The sequence below is a fragment of the Alosa pseudoharengus genome, unplaced genomic scaffold (assembly GCF_046254945.1).
Source record: "Alosa pseudoharengus isolate Yale_2024_CS ecotype anadromous, Long Island Sound unplaced genomic scaffold, YU_APseudo_1.1 YU_APseudo_1.1_scf_15, whole genome shotgun sequence".
Classification (NCBI taxonomy): Eukaryota; Metazoa; Chordata; class Actinopteri; order Clupeiformes; family Clupeidae; genus Alosa; species Alosa pseudoharengus.
In genome coordinates, this window is record NW_027468620.1 from 7,956,549 (window position 1) to 7,981,943 (window position 25,395).

The 25,395-nt window shown below is 42.3% G+C and overlaps 2 protein-coding genes across 2 annotated transcripts in view; both read right to left on the reverse strand.

Moving 5' to 3' along the window:
* ret (ret proto-oncogene receptor tyrosine kinase) overlaps positions 1-20,569 on the reverse strand; it is a 29,169-nt gene extending 8,600 nt beyond the window's left edge. Inside the window, exons 1-11 of the mRNA XM_076285389.1 lie at positions 20,380-20,569; positions 6,795-7,037; positions 4,586-4,873; positions 3,682-3,920; positions 2,861-3,056; positions 2,417-2,616; positions 1,706-1,988; positions 1,289-1,420; positions 934-1,044; positions 600-710; positions 122-378 (exon numbers count right to left, since the gene is read on the reverse strand). Of these exons, the coding sequence (XP_076141504.1) occupies positions 122-378; positions 600-710; positions 934-1,044; positions 1,289-1,420; positions 1,706-1,988; positions 2,417-2,616; positions 2,861-3,056; positions 3,682-3,920; positions 4,586-4,873; positions 6,795-7,037; positions 20,380-20,443 (2,124 nt within the window). The 5' untranslated portion in view covers positions 20,444-20,569. The remainder of the gene's footprint in view (positions 1-121; positions 379-599; positions 711-933; positions 1,045-1,288; positions 1,421-1,705; positions 1,989-2,416; positions 2,617-2,860; positions 3,057-3,681; positions 3,921-4,585; positions 4,874-6,794; positions 7,038-20,379) is intronic.
* A 4,448-nt stretch (positions 20,570-25,017) lies between these two features.
* The window catches only part of LOC143124742 (heparan-alpha-glucosaminide N-acetyltransferase), a 42,755-nt gene continuing 42,377 nt past the window's right edge, over positions 25,018-25,395 (reverse strand). Inside the window, exon 19 of the mRNA XM_076286450.1 lies at positions 25,018-25,199. Within this exon, the coding sequence (XP_076142565.1) occupies positions 25,018-25,199 (182 nt within the window). The remainder of the gene's footprint in view (positions 25,200-25,395) is intronic.

Consider the following 25,395-nt stretch of genomic DNA (forward strand, 5'->3'; position numbering starts at 1 on the left):
AACCATAAAAACAAAGGAAGTGTTTATTAAGAAAATTACTGTATAAAAACACCATATGGTTCGCTTACCAGTACTTTTCAAGCTAGTAGGTGCAAGATCATAACACATTGGCATCCCTTACCGGTATTTTGAACGTGTCGATGGCCACCTGGTTCTCCATTGAGTCCAGAGAGCCTCGCCGCACGTTATTGGCCGAGTAGCTGATGGGGTAGGACTGGGCGGGCCGGCGGAAGGTCATCTCGGCGGAGGCAATGGGCGGTTTGGGCGTGCTCTTGTGGTAGCGATGGATGAAGTAGGAGGAGAGGAGGATGGAGAGGACGAAGGAGAGGAGCACGGCCGTGGCGATGATGGTCTTGCAGACGTCATCACACATGGCCTCTGCAGAGAAGCAGAGTCGAGAGATCCATTATAAATTGTGACACATCCAAAAAACTTTGATCCCATTCTGTCTGACTGACGATGCACAAGAGTACATTCAAAAATATTTCACAGACAAAATGATTCATGGTGGCAAGGTATCACTACATATAATACTGGTAATATTCAATATTTATATAATATATAATTAAAAATATATAATTAAAATATGAGCATATTACCCTCTATAGGATCCTTTTCACAGAAGCACCGCTCGGAATAGCAGTAGCAGGTTCCATAGCCAGCTTTGATTCCAAACATCAGCCCTTTCTCATGGCCACCAACAATTTCTCCTGCACAACAGATAAAGGAGGAAAATTAGCAAAGCAGTATATCCTAAAATGGAGCCATAGTTCCAATGATGAAATATATAATGCATCTGAATAATGGCACAAACATAATAAGCCCATAATACATCATTTAACATAATAAGATATGTTTATTCTGTGTGTAGCTGCAGTGCACTGTATTTATTTCTAACTACTCCTCATCAGCTAAGTCTGCTGTGATGCTCACTTGTGCAGTCCTGAGGGCATATGATTATGTCTTTACTCTCCACTGCATCACAGAACCCATCTGGACACGTCCGCAGGTCGGGAGAACAGGTGGAGTAATTCTGGGATATGCCTGTGGTGGCGCAAGGAATTTAAGTCACAAAATATCTCTGAAAAACATTTATCAAATATTGTCAAAATAAATAAAAATGGGCTGCCACTGTAAGTAGAAAATGACACAGTAAACCTTATTTTAGATTATTAGCTTCTTTAAAAATGGAGGCAGGTCCTCCACTCTATGCAGATCAGATCATGTGAGAAGAAGGTGGCAGTGTGGGAGAGGGTTTAAGTGAAGTCAAAAAGTCTGGGTTGTGAACCTTTCTCTGTGCTTTGTCTCCACTGGCATCTCCCAGTCGGCGTTCCCAATCCCCGGAATGCCTCACATTCCCCTTGTTTCTTCTTTTCCGCACATGACAGAATACGCTGCTCCGAAGAGTCCAGCTTATCTGCTAAACATCAAAAGTCCAATGGTTGAATGGGCTGTCAATTTATTCAGTTTGGTGTGGGAATATTATTTGGTAAGTCATGGCATTCTCAAGCAGTCAAGAGTCCTCTTTTTAGTAGATTACTGAAGACAGTGTTTGTGACATTGTTAACCATTGGAATATTACTGAAAAGTGTGTGTCTTTCATTTATTGTAAAAGGTCAATATTTAAATACAGAGGCAGAGAGAGGGAGAGACTATGTGCGTGTGTTTTCTTGCATGTGTGAGGGAGAAAATGGTAAAGACTCACATTCTTCTTCAAAGATGACAATCAGCTGGGTCCTGGCCTGTAGTTGCAATTGCTGCTCTTGGGCAACCACAACATACTGAAGCTCCTGGCATTCTGGCCGGCGAAACACCTCAGTGTCGTTCACAAACAGCACCCCCGAAACTTCCCTCAGACTGCGCACAATGCCCACTGCTGCGTAGCATGGCTGCAGGTCCACAGACGCATTCCTGTCCACAATCTCCAGCTGGTATTCCACATCAATGCCCTGAAATTTCTGGCAGTTGTCCACACACACCTTACCGATCTGAAATATAACATAATGCATGTTGAAGTATACAGTATATGTACTTCTTTTTTTGTTTGGACTAACATGTTTACTGCATACTGTACAAAAACAATGATGTGCTTGAACACATTTAATGCCAACCTTTAAATTAAGATCGCTAAATACTGCTTGATGTCTCTGCTATCATGTTGTGCAGTAACTTTTGTTGTTGTTTGTATGAGTTGGTGTGTCATGTTTTTGGTTTGTTTGTTTGAAGTGTGGTTGTTTGTTTATTTGTTTTCTTCAATGGATTTCAGAATGGATCCATGTTTTACTTGTTGTAAAAGTGAAAATTAATACATATATTATTTTAAAGAAAGGTTAATCATACTGAAAAAAAGATTGCCAAATACTGCACTACCAACAATGGCAACCGTCAGTAAAGTAACTGAAGATTTGTCACACACCTTTGAGTAAACAGTGGATTTTCTTGAGATGTTGAACACATAGCTGATGTTGGTGAAGCGAATGGGCACAGGCAGGATGGACACGTTGAAGTGTAGTATTACGCTCCCATTCCCACCAGTAAATGTCCTGTCCATCAACAGATAATCCAATTGGAAGGATCTATTCTCCATGACAGACAAGTCCCTGGTAAGGGTCAGCTCTGAAGAAACAGTGAAATAGACAGAATTAACCAGTCAGTCTCTATCATCTCTCAATCCCTGAAGAACAAAATAAGGACAGAATTTTCTTAAACATGCACAACTTGACTATTGCATTGAAAGATTTCAATGATACTAAGGATTTTTTGACAATCAAAGATCAATAGGTTCAAATACAACATCTCACTCTCCAGCCAATAGAAAAATAGTTCCATATCAGCAGCAGACTTTTTAAATCTGACTTACTGTACTCATGGACGGTGCCCCGCACATTGCCAAACATGGCCTTTTCCTCTCTGAGGGAATGGGCCACAGAGAACGTGTTTTTGATCCAGGTGTCGTTTGTGAGCATGGTGCCTGTAAGTTTGTTCTGAATATGATCTTTGGGGTAGACGGGCGTGGTGTCTCTGTCGTAAACAGTCAAGTTGCCAAAAACGGCTCCCTACAAAAACAAAAGGTTAACATGTTAAAGACTAACACTGCACAGTGAAAGGCAGAAGCAATGGGCCATGTGTTGTCATACAACTATTAAGCAATATGCACACTTGTAATTCTGCTCGTCATTGTATGATGTGACGCCCATTAGCCGTTTCTCATAAATGGTGTTGTCAACATTTCCAATTATCACAGCCAAGATATTGGCTAGTATCAATTTACGTGAAGCATCAAGCTACTTGATATCTTTGGAGGAGACACTGAATATCCCATTAACCGAAACACTTGCTAATTATAGACAAGAGATTAGTCCATATATTAATGAGGGTGCTATAGAACTGCTGATTCAAGCAGGTTTTAGCCACAGAGGAAATTATGTTCAGACATTTTTAAAATAGCACAATGCAGTCTTTGCCTGCAAGTGACATTGAGCCTGAGATAATAATAAAAAAAGAAATCTTTATACTGTTCCAGGGCTTTTTTTTTTGAAATCACAAAAAAACTCTCTGTCCAATTACGTCAGTTCAAGGTAATGCATGACTGAGTATGCATACAGTACATTTCCCATTCAAGGCTAATAAAAGTGTTATTGAAGGAGCTGAGAAACAAACAAAAGTGGGCACTTAACTCACTTTCATTCGATTGAACTCCACCACCACGTCCCCGGTGTCCGTGCCGTTTATGTACGGTGCGTTGTCGTTCTCATCGTAGACGTTCACGTGCATTGGGAGGAAGAGTTTATGTATGGTCTCGTTGGTCTCCACCATGCACACCACTTGCATGCGGTACACCTCCCGCTCCTCCCTGTCCACCGGCCGGGTCACCAGCAACTCAGAGGTGGTGTCGTCCACCTCAAACGGAATAGGGTCGTCTGTAGAGGGGAGCACCATAATACAACAAAATGCAAAAGGATTCATTATTCATGGATAGAAACATTCATTTGTTCATTCATTCATCCAATCAACCTTTATTTATTCTCAGAAGTTCATTGAGGGTATACTGTATACACGGACCGTATAGTCCTCATTTTCAGTGATGATGACTTTGACAAGTTTACTATCACTATAAAACAACAACAAAAGAGAAAGTAGACAATAGATGTAGTGAAATGTACAAATAAGCCAAAACAAAATAAGCAATAAAAAGAAAAACAATTTTAGAGGGGGAAGGGGAATAGAACAGTAATGGCACCATCCAAAGTCACATACGGGTCCAGTGTCCACGAGGTGCCCAGGATCAAGCCTGGCCTGATTTCTCCATCTTACTCCCCATCTCTCTCCACTCATTTCCTGTCTACTCTCCACTGTCCTATCAATAAAGGCTAGAAGAATCCCATATATATATTCTTTTCATTACCTATTAATTACCTACCTATCTATATGTATACATAAACACAGTTAAATATTTTAGTCTACTATGCTTAGTTATGAAAGGGGTCATCTTTACAGATGCATCATCTCTCACTAACACATTATTACTGAGCGAAATGGAGTGCAAAACAGCAGAATGGAATATGACAAGCCCAGGTTTACCTACCTGCATCAAGTCCGTAGCTGATGGTGTAATTTGGGCACAGGTGGGACCTGGCCAGCCTCCTCAGCTTGTACAGAGGCCCCGGCAGACGGTTCTCTGTGATGTGAGGAGTCACTTCCTTGTCAGGGAAACAGAGTGTCTCCAGCTTGATCTGGTCACAAGGGGGCGCTGTGGTATTGATGAGGATGAGGCTGATCTCCACGGTTGGCCGAAGGTAGCAGCTGACTCTCTGCACTGGCTCGTAGGCGACAAAAGCCTTTAGGCTGAGCTTCTTGAAGGATCCCATGGGGTCTGTTACCACAAGTAAGAAAAGCAGCAAGTTTAGAGTGAAGAGAGGAATAAATTAAAGAGACTTTAAATAAAATGTTGTTTTTTCTATCTGTCATAGTGACCCTGATATTTTTAGTTATAACTGCGTTTTCACTTGCTTCTTTGAGTTAAGGTTAATGTTAGATGTGAAATCACTGAAAATATCTCACTGCTTAAGCTGTAATGAAGACAGAAGTTCATGTGTATATACAATACCAGTCAAAAGTCTGGAGACACTTCGACATTTCCATTTCACTCCATTATAGACAGAATACCATCTGAGATCATTTGCAATGTTTTTTTAATCAGGGCAGCAGTTTTTAGATTACATTATGTGCTTACATAATTGCCAAAGGGTTCTCGACTGTTGGTGAAAGAAATGTCTGATCTTTAATGCAATATCTACATTGCCCATTATCAGCAAGATTCATCCAATGTTGCAAAGGCACATTCTGTTTACTATCTCAGATCATTTTAAAAGGCTAACTGAGAAAACATTGGAGAACCCTTAAGCACATAATGTAATCTGAAAACTGCTGCCCTGAGTAAAAAAACAATGCAAATGATCTCACCTGGTATTCTGTTTATAATGGAGTGGAATGGAAATTGTGTCTCCAAACTTTTGACTGGTAGTGTAGGCCTAGCTGTTGTAATTTGACACACATATCCTTCATAAAACATATTTTCTGAACATTTGTATTGATGCAGACTTATAAAGCGACATGACAGCATGGAATGTCGTAAGGCTTGCAGTAAAGAGGCCTAATGATTAACTAATCCCTGTGGCAGCGGAGGGAGATATAGGAGCACGTTAGAGCACCTCTGACCTCAAAGTCTCCTATCAGGGAAGTGCACTTAACGCACCTGCCTCTATTCTCTGGATAAGCAGCATCGCTGGTGAGGTCCAAGGATACAGAGTAGTGCTAAGGGATATGTAATGGCTTTGTAAGACAGAGCTAATGTTGCTGTTGCATGTTGCTGTTGACTGAGAATCTTTTAAGTCACATATATCAAAATATTAAACAGGAAAATGTAAAAGATATCAGGATAAATTTAGGACTTACTTGCAAGTGAGTAAAAGGCACCATTTGAACCGAACTGACAATCCTCAAAATACATAATCATTTACAACCTTATTCTCAGAGTGATGGCTCTTTATTGAAGTTGTATGATACAACAGCAATGACACAAATGTTATGATATGTTCATATACTCAATGTGTGCTGCACAATGAGGTTATTTCAACGTTATCATGTTCATGATCCTTTCAAAACAATCCCGAGAACCAGTGTCAGGACCCAGCAGCCATGGGCGTCACTAGGGGTACTAGGTGCAGCCATGGCCTACTGGTTAGGGCTTCGGCTTGGAACCGAAACGGTTGCCGGTTCTATCCCCGACCAGTAGCAAAAATGTGGGCGGGGGAAGTGGTTGAGCACTGCTCTCCCATGCCCACATCCAAGTGCTGCCCTTGAGCAAGGCACCTAAACCCTCACTGCTCCCCGAGTGCCGCTGTAGCAAGGCAGCTCACTGCTCCAGGTTAGTGTGTGCTTCACCTCACTGTGTGTTCACTAATTCAAAGATGGATAAATGCAGAGACCAAATTCCTTGTGTGTGTATAGTTGGCCTATAAACCTGATTTACTAGACCCCTTTTACTGGGGCACCTGCCCCAGTATTGAACTACTGTGCCCCAGTGAATAAGTTAAGATTTGTAACTAGCTCCTGTTGCCTCTTTGGCAGCAGATTATTGTTATTATCATTAGATTAGACTGTGCCCAATAGAGTTTTGGGTCTAGTGACACCCCTGTCAACAGGGCAAGGATCTGAGATGAGATGCTAGCTTATTTGCTAGCTGAGATGAGTGTAGCTTATTTGGGGAGCCTATAGCGGGAAGTGTAACTCACAAAAAGTGAAGTCGCTCCACTCCAGTGTTTTGTTCATGCTGATCATGCCCGAGGACTCGTCCATGTGGAACCAGGACGCGTAGTGTGGGGGCCTGTTGGGATTCTGCCAGCACAGGTAGAAGTGCGGCCTCTCCGAGTCCGTGTCCCGCATGGAGTGGACCTGAAGCACGGGCGACCCGGCAGGCTGCCCGATGTAAATGTTCTCAGTGTAGACATTCAGTGGAAAGTGCAGACCTGTGGAAACTGTGAAACACACACACACACACACACACACACACACACACACACACACACACACACACACACACACACAGGTATCATACATCACAACAATGAAATAAAACAAGTAACATTACTATAAGTAATTACTCAGCTCTGTGAGTAAAAGCCTTGAAAAAAACAGATGCCTTCTGCAGGGCTGGTAAAGCTACGTGAGTGTCAGCACCAAACTTCAAAATCAAGACAGATGTGTCTCACCAGAGGCCAGGTGCAAGTACACACCATGAGCCAAACCAATCACCAGACCTGTGATTGCCCGCTCTATTTGTCTTTTGCCAATAACAGGCAGTGATATTGGTTTTGTGTGAGCTACTCAGCCCCTTTGCACAGTTAACCCCCCCCCCCCCTCCTCGTAACAAGAGCCCAACAATTTGTCCTCGCCCCCGCTGCTGCGTAGTATCAATCTACATGTGACAGGGCATTGTGCTCTTCAGAAGAAAGACATGATCGATTTCATTCTATTCAAACAGCCCGAACAAAAGTGACAACCACAACAAAACAAAATCAAAGAGGCTCGGCTTATTTCAGATGCCTTGCACAGGTCAGTCAGTCACACAGAAACGTCCCCTTTGGCTTTTAAATCAACGGAAATTGAAAGGGAAGATCATGTGACACGATGACACTGCTCCTCTAATGAATTTCTCACATGGTCAATAAGATGTGGTTTCCGTTTCTCCTTGAGCTCACCTTGGGAAGCTTAATTAGAGAGGCTAACATAATACGGCAAAGAGATGAATCACTACCTGCAAGGGGCCTATGTGGAGAGGTGGACAAGGGAGAGAGAGAGAGAGAGAGAGAGAGAGAGAGCATGAGAGGAGAAAGGGAGGGGGGGGGGGGGGGGTTATCTATAAAACACCATAACAGTCCTTGCGTGTTTTACCGGAAAAAGGAGACGCCGAGTGTTTGCCCCGTAATTATATCCCCCGATGTGCTCCTGTTCGACGACGGTGCGCGGCCATTTAGGGAACGCACTAATGTCATTAGCAGACAGTGAAACTTGATTTGCTATTTCTGTTGGTGCAGTTTAGGCCTTGGCTCTGGTTTCAGACGCTGATTTAATTTTGCTGTGCTTGGATGACAGGAGGCCGGACTGATGGATAAAATGTGGCCGGCGCTCCTGAAGGACGGAGATACACTCAGGCCTGCTACAAGACCCTTTATTAAATGCCTTGTCGAGACCAAAACAAACACAAGGACCACCTTGTTAAATGATCCACTGATGTGTCTCGTACTACATGAAGGATTTCACGATATTTCAAAAGAGCAGGACTGTATCAGATGTCACTGAATATGAATATGAATATGATACCAAACTTCAATATAAACTGATCTAGAATTTGATATCCATGTTATTTACCAAAGCACAGATGTAAGGTAGATATGTTGCTACTTCCGCGTCTGACCACCAGATGTAGACATATTCCTTCAACTAAAAGCCACTACCACTAATTGCAACAATATTGCAAGCCAGTTTCATGGCCACGTGTATTTCTGAGTAAAGCACAGCTCCACACCTTATTTACAATAGCCACAATTATATAAGCCCTTCCTTGAATTCAAGAACTCTCAACCACAATGACTTTGTAAACCCACTTGGGACCACCACTTGTCTCCTTTTCTCACAAAACAACCTGCAACTGGGCGGAAGAAGGTGCTGCCTAACAAGATCCCTGCAGCAGATTCATAGAGCTGGCTAACGCTGAGGGGGTGTTGCTGCAGACGGATGGGTTGAGATGGGGGGGTGGGGGGGGGGGGGGGTGGGTAGATGGATTGGTGTGGAGGAAGCATGCCATCTCTACTACTGCTTGGACCAAGGCCAGTGGCCTCTGCCTCATCAGTGATGCCAAGCCTGAGGCGGCACTACTGGCCCTACTGGCGGAGGTTTGAGCTGCTGGGCTGGACCTGTAACAGGACTCACCTCTGCTCTACTCCTCCAGAGCTTTGGCAGGGAACACTCTATGTCTGCTCCACTGCAAAAGCAATCATAAACAGCGCTGCTACTGACTGGATCAGCTGAGGTCCTGGGCTCTATCGTATGCATTTCCTTCGTACGCATTTCCTTTGTACGTCACCTTCTTTAAAAACACCACTGTGTCCTGGCAGCTTGGTTGATGGGCGCCTTACACTGATCCTAGATTTTAAAAAGGTCTAAGGTTTTTACTGAGTAGTATTGGAGGTGGAGAGAGTTAGAGAGCATCTGACAGGAGTGCAATCATCTTGGACCTCATGTAGGATTAGTCTTTTTTAAGCACCAGTAAGTTACCAAGATAAACAGCTCTTGGTTCAATTTAAAGTATTGATTAACTTGTCTCATCACGAAACGCATAAATTCAAGTTAAATAGTTTAAGGTAAACTATTGAGGAGTTGACTGAGTGAATGACTAGAGAGTCAGTTGTGTTTTTGTGCACTCGTGTGTGTGTTCAAATGTTCAGCTTACATATGGAATTGAACATATTCTGTCTATATATATCTTATGTATGTGTGTGTGTGTGTGTGTGTGTGTGTGTGTGTGTGTGTGTGTTTGTATGTGTGTGTTTGTATGTATCTGTGTGTGTGTGTGTGTGTGTGTGTGTGTGTGTGTGTGTGCGTGTGTGTGTTTCTACAGAGACACACCAGGATTAGAGTATGAGTTGATTAATTATTTAAACTAGAATTTACTTGTAAGACTTTAGCCAGGGCATGAGTAAGCCTACAGTGAACCGACGGGCTCTCCAATTGGTTTATATCTTTCAAAATTTAATTTATTTCCAGGACGGAAGCCAAGAAAAAAAGGGAGGCAGTCCGAGGTAATTAGGTGAATGCATCAAACAGGCCTTGCAGGCAGAAAGACCGCCTGTTTTGCAATATCAGGCAAATTCCCCCCTAAAGTGTTCCTAAATGCCATACGATGATGACTAGGGACGTGCCATTTTCCTCGCCGTAATAGAGACTCAGTTTATCAGAGATGCCCCACCGATCTGACCTCACACAACCGCCGAATGGATTACGACAGTAAACACAATGATACAATCTGATCATATTGATTTCAGCTTGCGGGCATTACAGAGAACTCAACCAACAACAATGAGGGTTTACAGTAACCTGGGTTAGTCAGAGAATTGTGGCAGAGAAAGAGTGAGAGAGAGAGCTAGAGAGAGAGAAAGAAAGAGATGGATGGATGGATAGATGGATGGATTTGAAAACTATAGGAAGCTACAGGAAAAGCTGTCACAAATAAAGTTATTCATTGCATTAGGCTCGTTCAGACGACAGATCTCTCTTTTTTTGGTGCTTTTTTCGTCGAGGCAAACAAGCCCTCAGTTTAACACCGTATAAATAAAGCCTGGTGGGCAGGCCAGAGAGCTCTGCAGGAATGCAAAAGGCACGGCTACGGAGATGCCATGCACACTGGCCACGGCCGGGGACAAAGACAGGAACTCGATTAGCTCAACACATGCGCTGCCTGCTGGAGAGATTTACCATCTATGAGATCATGTGATGGCGGAGCTCAACTGCTTGCTGCTCCAGCATACCACTAAACTGAAACCCGCTTGGCCGATGGCTGATACTGTATCAAAGACTTTACGATGCTTCATATCCACAGTGACTGCCGGGCTTAAACAATAGCAGATCCTTTCACTAGCTATTATACTGTGCCTGGCCCGGCCTGTAAGAGCAATCATCATTTTGACAGACGGCAATTGCTGGTGTTGATTCAATGCAATAATCTATAATGGGAACGCTGGACTTTTTTCCTTCTGGGCTAGATTTTTTTTTATGGGTTGATCAGTTATATAAATGCACACAAAAGCCATACTGATCCGTTGCCAAAAAAGGAAGACCCTTGCCCTTTCAACCAAGGTCAACATTCAATGTGTTTGCCTGCTATAACGATCTGCTGAGGAGTCAAGTAACCAACAGCTGGCTAATCAATTGCAATTCTAATCAACAGGCAAGCGAATGGTTTTAACTCATCCTGGGGACAGAGACAGAGCGTGTGCAGGGTCGTATGCCTGCACACAAGGCAAACCATTCCACTCATACAGTAACTGCACACTGCAGATCTGTACAACTGCAGCAAACTCCATATAGGCTTACTGAGAAGACACTGGGTGACATTTGGTAAAGTGGACATTTAGGCTTTTGTTATCAGTGGTCCAGCTAGAACAAACAGTCTCCTCCTAAGTACAGTTTTATTCTTGTTAGCAGAATGAAGTACCTACATGTAAGCATCCATCTAACCTAGTGTATACCATATCATTATACAATATTGCGTACACCACTGTCATTGGGCCTTTCTTAAAGCTTTACTGAATGGCTTTTGGTGAAGCTCAGCTCTATCTTGTACCAGAAGTGCAGCATAATTAACAACTGTCACGTGGAGGTGTCACTGGTTGGTCCACCCAATGGACACTAACTCCACACGTCCAGACTGGGCATCCTGCCCTTCCTGTACAGCAGACTACCATCACATCGCAGCCACGCATACTCCATGGCCCACTAGAGCTCAGCTCAATCCATGGAGACGTCACTGTGGCATCGCACAGTCTTTTAATTTGCTTATGGGCAAACAGTTATGGTCACAGTGGTAAAGGGAGGGGAGATAGTATTATTGATCATCACTGCCATATATGGTTTGTATGTATGCAGTCTAGTGAAACTCAACAGAGTGGAGAGAAAAGTAAACCACATTAGTAAAACGAAAACTCATTCAAACCCATGACATCATATCTATGATCTATGATCATAACATCATAACATGATATAACTATCTTTTGACACTGATGACAGTGTCCATACCAGTCTAGATTATGTTTGGACTTTGGAGCTGGACCAACAGCTATGGAAAAGGTTGGTATGATGTGAGATTGACATGAAGTTAAGGAGGCAATAATGTACAGGTATATGGAGACAGGTAGGGACAGGTGACTGGTTTATGTTGACTGTAGTAGAGTGTCTACAGTAGACTCAGCTATCCCCATGTGCCTTAAAGGAGAATTTCGGCGATTTTCACATAGATCTCTGTTTCTCAAGGTCACCGAGTACTGTCAGTGCAGGAAAAAAAACCGAAAACAATCGGTTCTACCAAGCTCGAGTTGCTGCAGCCAACCGCTAGAGCTGCCAGGCACTACAGTGCTACACACTGGGGGCATGTTCATGAGCCCCCATGTGCATGCCCCCATAGCGTAGCACTGTAGCTGCCTGAAAACTGAAAACACTTTCATCTATTTTGCCTGTGTGTTTAAATGTATTTGACCAAGAAACCTTGTATTCCTTGTATGGTCAGTTTTTAGGTCAAATAACTTATTGATTAATAAAAAAGCCCCCTCTGTTTTGCATGTATAGCTTACAATATCATGAAGCATAATACATGTGGCAACTATCAGTTAATTTCACACAAGGACACAAAGTATAAGTATATATACTCTTTTGATACACATAGGAGAAGGACTCTAAAAGGATTCATTACAACAGCCTTCATTTGTATGGTGCGTTAATGGCCAATTTCGGCGATTTTCACATAGATCTCTGTTTCTCAAGGTCACCGAGTACCGTCAGTGCAGGGAAAAAAAACGAAAACAATCGGTTCTACCAAGCTCGAGTTGCTGCAGCCAACCGCTAGAGCTGCCAGGCACTACAGTGCTACACACTGGGGGCATGTTCATGAGCCCCCATGTGCATGCCCCCATAGCGTAGCACTGTAGCTGCCTGAAAACTGAAAACACTTTCATCTATTTTGCCTGTGTGTTTAAATGTATTTGACCAAGAAACCTTGTATTCCTTGTATGGTCAGTTTTTAGGTCAAATAACTTATTGATTAATAAAAAAGCCCCCTCTGTTTTGCATGTATAGCTTACAATATCATGAAGCATAATACATGTGGCAACTATCAGTTAATTTCACACAAGGACACAAAGTATAAGTATATATACTCTTTTGATACACATAGGAGAGGGACTCTAAAAGGATTCATTACAACAGCCTTCATTTGTATGGTGCGTTAATGGCCAATCAAGCATTGAGAAGCCTGTTTAGATGTTCTAGGCACCACCACTCTGTTTTAGATCAGTGCCTAGCCTCAGGTATTGTGTAATTGCCTAACTACACAGACCCAGTCCTGGTCATAATGACATGACGCATTGATCAACCAGTCATCATGAGCGCAATCAAATCTTCCATCCATCTGAACAAAGTCCAAAAAACCTCCCGCAATAATCATCAGTCATGGAGAAATTAGATTTTATGATCTCCTTGGGGACTGACTGCTACATCAGAATTGGGTTTTAGGCTCCCCCCCTGGGATGGGATGGCACATCACGATGCATAGATGAGGCTCCATTAAGCCATGAAGGCAGTTTGAGGCAATTATTGTTAGGCTTGTTATCATCTACATTTGGTTTCAATGGGGTGTGTGGTGTGGGACAGCAGGCTCTCGGTATACTGTACAAACATGAGCAGATGATTCATTGTTCAAAAGTAGGGAACTACTGCTTCTGTATCTGAACAGTATATTCTGGCACAGTATATTTGAACAGTATTCTCTGGCATATACAGTATGTACTGTACATTTACCATGGTGTTTATTCAAATACTCTACCCATTCACCTAAAGGTTGTATTATTAACAGCAGAACTCTTGAGGAAACATCCAATGAAAACCAAAAAGTGCTCTGACTATTAGCTTAGCAACATTTGCTGACTTTACCATTCACTGCACTAATTGCATTAATTTGTGCTGTGGTTTCTTTATGTGTTTTCTTCCAACACATTATCAGTCTGCTGACTGCCTGTGGCTTTCGGATAGAGCACCTGCTGAGCCATTCACATCCCACCTGCCCCAGCTCCGACGGACTAGCAGTTGATATTACACGGACCACTGGCTCTGAGAATTGCATCAGGCAATGGCATTTCCTTTACGTTCAAGTGTTTGTGAAATTACATGGGTCAGCTTCCTTCTCTACTCTATGTTTAAAACAGTATTCCCCATACACTGCATTTTTTTTGTGTGCTAATACCCTTTTTTAAATTATACGGTTTGTTTTTAACTTTGAATTGTCACCATATCCTGCAATGTCCTTTTAGACCTTTGAATTGGCCATTAGCATGCGTGTGTGTATAATGAGTATTATACAGGACAAAAAAGATCCTTCAAACAAGGGCAATACCACACTTTACAAGGCAACAAACTGACATCTTAAATCATTAACTCCTTACGGCAATAATTACATCCCAAAGTGGGCAGCAGAGCAACCAATCTGGAAACCTTTTCCACCTCCCCCACTCCCTCATGACAGAGACCCAACCAAGCCCATCGCCTGCCTTTTGCATTGTGCATTGTTGTAAATGATCGGTCAAACACATCATGCATCACTGACCACTGCAAACGCAACGTGTAAAGACCCGTGTAGAAAAACGAGAACTTCAAATGCCCTTGGGACCCTATTTCAATCAATGTCTTCTTGTCCCCCTCGCCAAGGCAAATTAGATTCCGCCGAGGCTTGTAATAGAAATGTGACCCTTAGTTGACAGAGAGAGATGCAGATTGGCCATTGCTAGGACACAGAAGAGGCAGCCATCCCATAATACTGTAGAGTCATCATTCTGGTTGGCGCTCCACTGATTTGGGGCCAGTCGAAGATGCCCTATAGGAACCCGAAAGTTATGTTTTGTACACTCAAGACTTTACAGTGCAATTTATCATTAGCCTGAGGAGTAGAGTCCGAAATTCAATTAGTGCTGAAGTATTGACTTTTTTTTATTAATCAATAGCACCAACATGGTTATGAGTGCTAAGGCATAGCTAATTAAGGGCTGCCATGTGGATGCTGTTAAAAAAAGACGGATAAACACAAGTTGAACGAGAACTAAAGAACTGAAAATTTTATCACTACTGTACTAATTCTGCCAAGGGCATTAAATCACTAACGCAATTAGTGGAATAAATTAACTATTAAAGGACAGCAACCTAAACAAATTCTACTTCACCGCTAATGATTTCCCCCACAAAAATAAAATAAAAGCCTTACCTCTATGTAAATTCAATTTATTTTATATATTTTTTCCCTGCAAAAGTGCACACCTTGATTTTACCTTATTTACAATGAAACAAGACTGTATTTTGCATGCCCCTTACAACAATGAACTTAAATCCATTACAAAAGGGGCAATGTTCTAATATGATCAAACCACACACACAAACACAAACACACACATACACACACGCACCCACACACAAACCAACAAAAAACGCACATACAGGCACACAGAACAACACACAAAAGATTCCATTATAATAAGAAAACCTGGTGATGATAACAGGGCTAAATTGAGAAGATTTACGATCTCTCCACGAGCAATTTGAGACACAAGCTAAACTAAATCATATAATGTAATATGGGGTAGCTAAATCAAATAGCACCATGTATCAAATGAGATATATTGGTCTGGTCTGCCTCGTAAGCCATTGGCTCTCTGATGAAAATGATTGCCCTAATGCACAGAGGAAGTGGAGCCGGACCAGCGACCAAGCTTCCCCCCTTCAGTGACCACCTCCAGCAGGGAGACGGAGGCAGATTAGCACTCAGCCGAGGCTTCCCCGGGTCAAAGGTCACCGCAAAGCCATAGATAAGGTATCCAGGGTCAGAGCTACTGATGCACAAATCAATGTGTTGCACCTTAAACATGCCCGGCTTTTGACTCTAGGTGGAGGCAGCAGCAGCAACAGCATCCACTGTGATGAAGAACGACAATAGATGCCGGAGATGATAGGGGTCATGGAGAGGCTTTCTCGAAACATAAACAGAGATATGATAAATAAAGCAGCCCATATATAATTTATTATGATTGGGTTGCCTGTCAGGAAAAAAGCAGCCAGCATGGGCTTTTCTCTGTATGTGGCCAATCAAGTAACTCACCACAAAAACAAGGCATGTTCAACAGTCTTCTGTTACACCACAAAATGTCCGAAGATATTTAACATATATTATATTCATCTCTGCTGAAACCTCTGCTGATTTAACCTTGGAGCCAATGACTGAGGGCTTTGACTCTGGTTTGAATTCAACCTCATCTCACTCTGGCAATCATGCAATGACAAATAGCAGACACAAATCCTGTCATATCTAGTCTTGTGTTATAGGCGGGCACAGGTGCTTGGACTGGTCGGGAACTCATCTGGCTTTGGGAAACAATTATGACACCCAGTCTCTTTCCAGGCAGCCTGGGTGGTCAGCATATGATCCTGCACTGTGCTGGACACATCCAATGTTAAAACAACACCATTAAAGAGTTTATATTTATGCCCCTTAGTGTCAATATTTAATGCCATTTAACGCAAAGACAGTACCCAATTTGTGAAAAAACAACTAAATGGGTCATGATCCTACCGGATCAACAATGTTACATACTGCAATAGCAAACGTTCCAGGCACACATTCTCCATATTATGAGTCATTGTAGCTTCAAAATGAGTTTGAAGCCTTTATTTGAAGGTAACAGCTTTATGATCCATCACTCATTAGTTATAAAAGCTCTAGCAACATTGTTTTTTGAGCTTAAACTGAGACAAACAAATAATAAAAACAGACAATTCCCCTCTTGTAAGAAGAAAAAAAGAAAGGTTTGTGATCAGTTACTCTCCGTTCACTTTTACAGCTCTTATCAGGCAGCTGTCAGCTGTCAAGATAAATCTGAACCGTACATCATCATTGGTTTGGGAGCCATTACGAAGGCCCTGACGTTTTTCTCCGGCAAAACATTTCACCACCAATTTCCAAACAACCTATCTTTTCATTACACAACTGATAGTTATCACTAATATCCTATTTCCTCCAGTCAATTAACCCACCCACAATGGGGAATATGGCCAATGACTTTGCCTCCCCTTGCCTGATTATTTTGCAGAGAATGTTTGAACTCTGCTCACGCTAAAACCCACATTAAAAGAAGTGAAAATTATTTCCCTAATCTCATCAGGCAATCAAGTACACGTTTGAAATGAAATAATCATTCCCATGTCAAAATGTCAACATTCCCGAGTCAACTGTCTTGGGAACAGCTAGCAGTAGAATATGATAAGAATATAAAAATAGACACTAACTTAAATAAATGTAGACAGAGAGAAACGTTTTTTTGTTGAACTTGACTTTAGATATTCAATATCTGTTTTTCTCAGACATAGAAATGCTTCGAGATAAGGATACTGATATATAGGTATCAGTATAGAGCAGGACACTTCACATGGTTTCACTGAACACCCACTAGTTCTGAAAAAGAAGTGATGTGTTTGTGTCCTTCGTCAGGGAAGCTCTGTGAGCGAATGAATGACTCTCTGAAACCTGCCGTCATTGACAGTCCTTAACATATCTCATTCTGATGGCTCCACGTCTCTGTAAAATTGTCATTTCAAAAGCTGCGTGCAGACAAGAGACACAGACGCAGACACAGACACAGACGAATGTCCTTCCCGAGGAGACAGGGAGGGGGGCTCATCACCTGAAACATCACAGTCGGCTCACTCGCCGCCTCCCATCCTTCAGAAGCCCTCAAAACAAGATTCAATTCATTAGCTGGAGTTTGGCCCTCTCCGAATATCAATTGTGTTCGCATCCATGTAACCCAGGTTTTTATAAGAGGTGAGGAGAGACAGAAGATTGCCTCTGTGTGTGTGTGTGTGTAGTAAAGAAACAAAACAAAAAAACAAATGTGGGCCCACACACTGTGGAAACAATAAAAAGGAAAATATAGACCAAGGGCGCTTGCAAAACAAAACGCTTGATGAAGCAACCAGTTTTCTTATGGAAATTCATGGAAAGGAAATCTTAGAAAAACAAACTCACTTCCCTTCCTTAGTCCTCTTCACAGTATGGAAAAAGTGCTATTGCATCCATGTGCCTCCACCCCTACCCCCTCATCCAACCAACCAACCCCATCCCCAACATCCATTTTGAGCAAAGGGTGTCATCAAATATATGAGATCCATTTTGCAGTGAGGGCAGTCACCCATCCAGTGTCTCTAATGAGGGTTTTAGAGCCTCATCTGTTATCGGTGAGCGGTGCGCTCTCTCTATTATTTTACAGGCAGTGTTTTCCATCCACAAGACAAACACGCTCTGTTTGTCCAGAGCATGCAGCACCTGCTGCACACCTGCCCTTTAGGATGGACACTCTGAGCGTGTGTGCGTGTGTGTGTACCTTTTTGTGTGTGTTTTTCTGTGTTTTTTTTTTTTACTCAGCAGGCTGCTTGCGTGGGTCCTTCACACAATGAGTCACTGTGTGAAGTTTCAACAAGAGGCCACTCCTCAAGCCACAGAGGGGGAAAATGGCCTCTCCATCTCCCGTCTCTTCGGAAAAACAAAAACATGCTCTTGAAGGAGTGCATGTGGCATCACAGGTGTTTCTAATGGTGGCTTGAAGATTTTGTTTTGTATTGAATCCCACCATGTGGTTTTATGATACTCCCGGGCCTGAAAATGTTCTTTGGGCACATGAACCAGAGAGCTTCATATGAGAGTAACGTCAGGTAAACAAACAAGCAAACAGCTAAGCTGTAATGTTGGAAGAATTTAACTGCAACCTAAGGACTGTTAAGGCAATAAAATGAACATGGGGTTGCAATTTAGTCACAGTTACTTTTCAGCCATGACTGAGTTATTGTTTGATTGTGTTTGATAATTATTCCGATAAGTGTTTCAGTGAAAGAGTACATCATTGATTTCTTTTTTTTTTAAATCTCACACCACAACATATTCCAGACTACTACTTTATGGGAAGGAGTACATGGATTTGTTGTAGGTCACACTACCATAAAACAAAGGACTACTTTGTCTGGAAAGAATTTATTACTAATAATCAACATTAGTATGTTCAGATTTATTGGTTATGTCTTTATATTTATCAATTAATCAATGAAACAGCTCAATCAAACACTATATTTTAATTTATAGTGCTGCCTCTGAACAAGCCTAAATATGTTGCAAAATGGATGGAGCTGCTTCAGAAAGTGTCTATTTCTTGAGTATACTAAATGTATATGTAAATGTAACAGGCATAGTATGTATCACGCAAGTATTGAACATAGTTTAAGTGAGAAACCAGAAAAGTCTCTGGTACAATGCGCTGTGAACCAACTGTGCCACAATACGACTGGTCACACAATGAGATTTGCGAACTCTTCCACCATGAGTTAAACTATAAATATAGTCACAGGGGCAGGAGCAAGTGTTAGTACAGTTGGACAGTGGGGTTTTACATGGGATTATAATATTATGATATATAGCTCTATGCATTTTCCTAGCCGGCACCATGTGGCGCAGCGTTGCAATTTCGAGGGAGGTATTTATACCTCAGCAATATTTTCTTACTTTGATGCTTACTTGAATGTCGAGTCGATATGTTAATAGACAAAGTTAGACTATGTGACTGAGAGTTAAGTCAGCCCATCCAACTCCAAAAATGATCAAGCTTAGGGGACTTACATTATCCCCTGTGAAGAACACCAACCAGACAAGGGTTTCGTTTTTTGTTTTTCGTTATGTCTGTCACCTTACATTTCATTTCATTAAAAAGAACACCGATGGTTGTTCTAACAGCTTATCACCAAGGTAAAATTACAAGATGTGTACATTATCTTATGCACTGGCGTGCATGAATCGTGTGGAATTGTGGCCTTTTCATGATGCTCATGAAATGAGCGCCGATGCCCCATTAATGTTTATAGTCAGTTAGTTTGGTAAAGGACCAGAAGATAACTCTGCCCGAATTGCACAAATTGACGTTTCAAATATTAAACATTTGGCTTAATTAAGCATATTCCCATTGGTGCTCATTACGGTGGTGTATCAGACCCCGATAAAAGTCCACTATTCTATACTGGGCTATGGGGCTACATTAAGGACTCGGCAGCACCAGGGAACAGCTGGTGATGCTAAAAGAGCGCAAAGTTGGCGTAAACTTGGTGTAGCGTTCTTCCAAACGTTCCACCCTGTAAGGTCCGGAGACGGAACAACGCGGATGCAAGTGGACGTCTGGATGCACTTCAATACAATGTTGACCTTCTTACTTCAATAATAATACAAATCATAAAAAATGAAAGCAACTTCCAGTTATTAAGATGTGGCATGCAATGCAATTTGCCTGGTCCAACAACCTCATGGAGAAACATCAGTTATTAACATTAAATGGAGAATATGCGCGATCACCACATTCGTAGTTGTGAAAACTCTGGACTAGGTTATCATCAAGTCATACAGTCAAATCTTAGGACAATATTTAAATCACATTTTATGACTGCGATGTCCTTACAAGGCTAATTGAGGTCAACTCTTACCTTTACAGACAGAAAGGAGTACCAGTACGATTTCTCCCCAAAATATGCCACGCGTTGTTTCCATACTCAGTAACCATAAGTGAAACAAATCCCAAAAGAACTAGTTCAGTAGTGTTCTATTAAATGCAAATAATGTTCAGTAGCCCAACAGCCAAAGTCCACAGTCCGGGTATCCCATGGATGGATTGGTCATTGCAGGCTGGGCAGCTGGACGTCTGTGGAAGGCAGTGCAGGAGGAGGAGGAGGTCCACGTCAAGCTAATATGTTGCCTGGCGGAGGAGAGAAGAGGGGGAGAGAGAGGGAGAGCTAGAACGATACCATCTCAACAAACGAAGTCGAGAGCGCGTTTACTCCTGTGAATTTACCATTATTTGGTAAACTAACAACGCCGAGTTAAAAGCAAAGCAAATTTAATACATGTTTTATATATATTTATATATATTATCTATATATATTAAGTTTTTTTATTATTGTAATTTGCTCGAGTGAAATTGCACGTAAATGGGCTAAATAGAATGTTTGTGGGGTATTGGAACACCTGGTAGGCTAAGAAAACTGTAATCGTAGTAAAAAAAAAGGTTTGCCATTTACTGTCGGTAAGATGTTAGTGCATGCAGTTTAGGCTATGCGTTTTAAATACTACCCCTTACAGAACATGTCGCTGAGACCATGCGTCAGCAATACGCACTACTCTTACAGCGTAAAACTTTGCTGCAGCAAACATGGAGTTTGTTTGATATGTATAATTCATTTGGCATTTATTTCAATTTCAATCCCATCCCAATTTGATTAGCTCTCAATCACAGAATAAGTTACCAACAGCTAAGAATCTGCAACCCACTCACAAAACAAATTGTATTTGCATATCATGACATTTTTCAAAGGCAAACGTAACTGAATTGTAGCCATTACATGGCAAGCTCAATGATGTGAATACATTAATTAAAGCTTCCCGTGATACAGTGTCAGAGACAACAACGCCTAACTGACCTAAATTAATTTGATGTACCATTAAGTGCACCATGTTTTAGAAGAGAAGAACAATATAATCAAGAGCAATTACACTACATCGAACTCTAACAATTAATTAATAGAAGAGTTCTCGACACGCAGTTCCCAGCACATGTATACATAGACATCAAAGAGATATCCTACTGATGATACCCTTTACAGAATGTTCAGCATCAGCAGGTTCAGCATCAGCATCATAGCTAGGTTATACTTTTTGTATCTGTGTCTGATTCCTGACTGTAAATGTCTGTTAGTGCAATAGCCATTCAAATAGACCAGACTCTATGCTATATCTCATTATATAATTTACTGTATTAATCCCCTATGGTGGTTTGTCCCTGCATGTTTTCACAACTGGCAGATGAGTCTGGATGAATCTGTGGTAGCCAGTCCTTGAGTCTCCATTAGTCTTCTTAATTCAGTTTGACCCCAGTGTCAGAAGTTAAGGGAGTGACCCATGCTGTCACAGTGCCTGTCATATGATGTCTATGCCTTTTACAAGCTTTGTTGTTGAGCCTCCACTACAGTAGGCTGGGTATGAGCTGGTGATAAGGTCAGTGACATTTTGGATGCGTTTGACTCTGTGGCGAGACATGGTTGAACCCGTTTTAAAGACTACTGGGTGAAAGCTGACCGAGGCTGAAGGTTCTGTGTTGGTCAAAATTACAGCAGGTATAGCATGCGTAATTGACCAAAAAGAGTGTGTAATGTTTCCATATTGTATGCAGAGAAAATAAGACGTTGACTGAAGGTAGAAGTAATCCAGGTAGTGGTCTGTTTTATTCCAGAGGTCTCGGCTGGCCCAGGAATCATCATTAGACGACCTATAAGACCCAGTTTCCTTTATTTGATGCACTTCCCTTGTAGCCAAAATAAGCTTACTGGAGATTGATTCTATAATTTCAACCAGGCCACCAGGTACCCACTGTTCCCCATATCATCAAGGGACCTTCATCTTGAATCTCTCCTCTAGAGGTATAGTTCTGTACTGAATGACTATTAGGCCATAAAAAACACCTTATCATTTTCTCATTCACCATTTGACATTTTAGTCCACATTTAATCCCTACTGCGTGAGTCATACAGCGCTTCGTATTCCAGTGGGCACTTGATTGAGCACTGGTCTGATGATGACCGTCTCAAATAGCTGCAGCAGCAGTAGCAGTGCCTCTGAGGCGAGGGCTAAAAGTCTGCCTCGGCCTCTGCCTGGCTGACATTGATGGCTGTGTCTGAGGCCAGGTCGGTGTCTGGGCTGATGGCCTGGGTTTCAGTGCCAGCCTGAGTGCCAGGCTTGATACATTACCTCGGCCTCAGCTCGCGCCGCCAGTCCATCATGCCACAATCACTCCAATCATTGTCCCCGAGAGAAGAGTGTCCAGCAGAGACGAAATAGCCAACAGAGCCACAATATATTTTTTTTTTTTTTGTGTGTGTGTGGATCTAACCACCTTCAGATCTTTCTGTTAGTGCTTTCATAATTCATTGTCATGAGAGTGTGGCTGTGGCATAAGTGGAACACCAGGTAATATTTTTGAGGATGCACCACAACTGCTGTCTCCAGAAGCACGTGGGCAGCGTTCCATGGATGTGGACATATCTGAGTGCATATGATTGCACCTACGTATGCAGGAAGCCTCTTGCAAACGACTTGTGGACATGTGTCACCACATTCCGTGCTCCAAAACAGCCTATGGGCAATATCTAATGGTCTCGAGAATGGGGCGAGGGATAACATACAATGCTGTTCCTGGAGGAGAAGCCGGAGTCACCAAATATATTCTTCTTGGTAATGTATACAGTGCATTAGCTTATGTGAAACTGACACTTGTCCAGATGTTTGGCAGATGGGAATGATGGAGCCCAAGTTCATAGTTGATCTACTAAATGTGATGCTCTCTGTGCTAAAATGTGTAGCATCTCCTAATGCATGGCCCTCTGAGGTTTTTATTTACGTGGCTATTAGCTAAACATAAAGAGCATAGGCCCTTGCTGAAAGGTGCATAAACCCAAAGATCATGTTACCCTATATGAGAGCCCTGATGGCATTTTGAGACATTTGGTCAGTTTAAATCAATAGAGACAAGCCGATGCAGTGGCAGATCCATGACAAGCGTAACCACACGGCTGGGTCTTACTCTGCCCCCCCCCAACCCCCTAACCCCCCCCACGGCACAACGGACGTGCCAGCCAAACCAGATCAAGTGCAGATGCGTCTGTGTGCGGCTTTTCAAATCCATATCATATAGTTTTGTCCTTTACTGCAAGCTTCTAAACGAATTGATATGCCACAGACATCCTCATGGGACAATAGCGGATGTAACACTAGGCCTTTTTTCAGAGGGACAAAAAAAAAGTTACTGTTAAATCATCAAGCCATTTCTTCCATTTACTTTCTCTCTTATCATTTAACAACCATGTGTTCATAGTCAGTTGTCTTTGAGTGAAAGACTGGCTTCTGTCCAAAATAAGTTTGAAAAAGGATTATACAACAGTAGCAATACTCTGTCTCTGTGGACTTGAGCCAAGATTGAATGACTACATTGGATGTTTTGTTCTCCTCGATTAGAGATGTTTAAGATGTTTATGATAAAAGTAAGCGTAACGTCTTTCTGCAGTTGCCAACTCGTGTGTTGTGTTAATTGTGATTACTGTGTATGAGGAAGAGAGGGACCCGCTAGAGGTTTGTCTCAGTGGCCAAACAAAGTGGTTCAGCTTTATTCTGGGCAGTGTGCACTGAGCTCTAATGAGTGAGGACTGCGTGGAGATGGTCCATTTCTGTTTCTTAAAACTCTGTACAGAGATGGAAATTTAATCAGAGACTACTACCAGATCCCATCTGCAGATCTCATATTGCGTAAACTGGATAATGGAATTCTACAGTTTGATCGTTGTTAGCGATATGTTGACTGTATTTGAAGTTCCCTAAATGTTATATCATTATGAGGAGAAGGAGAAGAAAACATGGAAGTAAGAAAGACCATAAATATTTTAAATCTTAGTCCTTTATATGCAAAGTAATTAGTAAAGTAAAAGTAATAAAAGAGAGAGAGAAAGAGAGAGTGAGAAGGACACAAAAGAAGTAATGAAGAGGCAATATGCAGCCAAAGAAAGATATCAGTGTTGTTTTGTTTCTGCTGTGGAGTGGGTGAGGGTGGGCTGTGGACATGTTCTTTCTCTGACTCTCCATTAGTATGAGCCAGAGAGGGGGGTTGGCCTTATTACCCACCCACACTCCTGGCTGAGCCGTCCAGCTTGACCCCCATTAAGGCACTGTCACTTGAGGAGCAGATGGTTACCCCTCTACCCCGCTGTAGAACACTGGGGAGTGGCCATGGCAACCGACTGATAATGGCTACCCCTGGAGTGGAGGAATCGCACTTCTAATTTGTTAAGTACCACTTCAGTATATTTGATTTAATCGCCACGTTCAGCCCTAACAGAGCAGACACCAAATAAAACATCGCAGGTGTCCGCGGTCACCCATAAATCTGGCCTCCCAGGGTTTTTACACGCATAGCTATTTGTTAATTAAGCCCACAAAATATTCCTAATTTGATTTTATGGTCCCGGCGTGGTCGGTCCAGGTTGGGGGGTTTGGTTCAGCTGGTGGTGGGGCCATGAGGGCCATCAGATTTTGAGGAAGAATTTCTTTCTGTAGAGGAGGTAGGCGATCAGGACCCAGAGGAAGGTGCCCCATAGGCTCTTAAAGAGCCCTTCCCAGTGACTATCTTGATAGCGCATCTCCCAGCTGAATGGGAAGTAGAAGCCCAGCAGAGAGTGGCCCACATACACAAAGATGGAGTTCATGCCTGCAGACAACAACATGATAATAAAGCCATTATGATAATGCATGCGATAACAACCAGGGGAATGACAAAGCACTGTGTCATTCATGCTGAACATGCTGAATTGTCTGCATTTCGGTGTGGGTGACATGACTTTAAAAAAAAAAAAAAACTTTGCATACAGTAAAATTCTCCATTTGACTCTGAATGAGGGCCGGTC